Raw genomic sequence first — 2,380 nt, 5'->3', positions numbered from 1 at the left:
TACCGGGTTTGCAATGGATCGAGAACAGCAGAAAGGGGACAGGCTTTGCCTGGTAGGTATTTATGATATTTTAAGTTAAGGTACTTTCTGTAAAAATAAGTGCAATTTGGATTTATTGAGTACAAAATCTAAATTCACTTATAATAATGTTAAATCGAGAATTAAATGATAATATGAGTTACTGAATCGTAACTAATTAAAATTTGCTTTATTGCGGATATATATAATTTAAGGCGAACAAAACTTTTATTTTAATGGAGGTAAACGTTTTTTTTTTTTAAATTTAAGGTGCGATTACTGTAAATGTGATGTTAAGGTATCTGCAGGGAAAACCCAACTAGTAAAACATTCTGAGACTGAAAAGCATGTTAAAGCTTTGCAGAGAGCATCAATGGGCAAGCAAAGTCAAGTAAAAATAAGTCAAATGTTTGCAGAAAGTTCTAAAAAAATAAGCATTGAAGAAAAAGCGAAAGAAGGAATTATAAGAACTGCGGGGTTTCTAGCCGAACATAATCTCCCTATGAATTTGATGGAGCATTTCATCGATTATCTCAATGCTGTAGGCACTGATTCAGATATTGTCAAACAAATGAAATGTAAACGAACAAAGATGTCAAGAGTTTTACAAAAAGTTACAGGCTTGTCTCAAGAATCTTGGCTACTTGGCCTAATGAGGGATAATAAATTTAGCATTATCATAGATGAGTCTACTGATAACTCGTGCACCAAACATTTATGTTTAGTTGTAAGAATGTGCATTAATTTTGACATTGAAGACAACTTTTTGGCGTTAATCCCAGTAGTAGAGACCACAGGGGCTGCACTTTATGAAATTTTAATCAACTTCCTTACCGAAAATGGTGTTCCATATAAGTCAAACTTTATTGGCTTTGCTTCAGATGGAGCGAGCAACATGGTTCGCGTTAATAATTCTGTGGTCAGTCGATTGCGAGAAAATATTCCAGGTATATTCATAATGAAATGCATATGCCATAGCTTTCATTTGTGTGCATCATATGCATGCCACAAGTTGCCTGAGGAAGTGGAACAATTTGCGAGAGAAGTAAGCTATACGCTAATAAAATAAATGTATACTTAATTAAAAAATATAATTTTTTACAGGTATATAACTATTTTTCAAATAGTCCGAAGAGAGTGGAAGAATATAAGGAATTCCAGGAATTTGCAAATGTCTCAATATCGAAGATTTTACATCCTAGCCAGACACGTTGGTTATCTCTGGAATGCGTGGTTAAAAGGCTTCTTAATCAATATGAAGCTTTGAGGTTGTATTTCGTAGATCAGGCGTCTCTTAAAATCAGTCAAGCAAATATTATTTTAGAAAAACTAAACACGCCCGAAAATAAATTATACTTATCATTTTTATCGCATGTACTACCTATTTTTAATAGCTTAAACAAATTAATGCAAAGCGAATCGCCCAAAATTCACGTTATTTATAAAGAGGTTGCTAGAACAGTTAAAACAATTTTAGATTATTATATTAAGGACGAATATCTAAATGCCAACATTGAAAATATATATTTTAAAGACCCTAGACTTTTTTTAAATTTAAATGACATGTACTTTTCTGCCCACATAAACTCTGCCGATCTGGAGAAAAACCGACTCGACATGGTAAAATTAAGATGTCTAGACTTTTATATTGAGAGTGTGGAGCAAATATTGTCAAGATTTCCACTTAAAAACTCTGTGTTTCAGAAATTAGAATTTCTAGATCCTGAGGTAGTTTAATTAAGAAAAATCAGGTCTATAAGTAATGTTTCTATGTTGTTTCAAAATTTAATTCCTGCTGATATGCAAGTTATTGACAATGAATGGTTGTTACTTAGAAATTATGAAATTAATTTTACCTGGAAAGGTATTTGCGATTTTTGGGGTAAAATTGCTAAGATTAAATGTGTGGAAAATACAGAATCCCGGTTTCCCAATTTAAGTAATTTTGTGTTTAATTTATTAACTTTGCCGCATTCCAGTGCTAACGTAGAGAGGGTGTTTAGTCAGATAAATTTAAACAAAACAAAACAGAGAAATCGGTTGAAAACTCCTATGATAGCTGCTATACTGCACACCAAAAGTTTAGTGGGCAGAGAAAACCGTATTTGTTCAAAAAGATTTGCTTAAAAAATTAAATAAACAAATTTATGATTCCGATGAGTCAGAATAAAATAACGGATATTTCGGATTTTTGTTTTTCAGTTAATTACTTTAAGATTATGTACGTTTGTTTACTTTAACATATAATTTTATGTTTTTATTTAAATTTGTTAATAAAAAAGTAGATATTTTGGTACTTGTATCTTTATTTCATCAAAAAAATATTTTAATATAAATAATGTATGTTTTTTTTTTAAATAAG

At 30.8% G+C, this 2,380-nt stretch overlaps 1 protein-coding gene across 1 annotated transcript; it reads left to right on the top strand.

Annotated features, from left to right (window-relative positions):
* Positions 1-229: 229 nt before the first annotated feature.
* On the top strand, positions 230-2,116 carry LOC126734558 (uncharacterized). The gene is made up of 2 exons (XM_050438244.1): positions 230-1,063; positions 1,123-2,116. The coding sequence occupies exons 1-2, from the start codon at positions 392-394 to the stop codon at positions 1,753-1,755; spliced, it is 1,305 nt and encodes a 434-aa protein (XP_050294201.1). The 5' UTR covers positions 230-391; the 3' UTR covers positions 1,756-2,116.
* The last annotated feature ends 264 nt before the right edge of the window (positions 2,117-2,380 follow it).

Source organism: Anthonomus grandis, chromosome 3, assembly GCF_022605725.1.
Source record: "Anthonomus grandis grandis chromosome 3, icAntGran1.3, whole genome shotgun sequence".
Taxonomy (NCBI): Eukaryota; Metazoa; Arthropoda; class Insecta; order Coleoptera; family Curculionidae; genus Anthonomus; species Anthonomus grandis.
The sequence above is the reverse complement of the archived record's forward strand: the minus strand, read 5'-3'. Positions and strand labels throughout refer to the sequence as shown.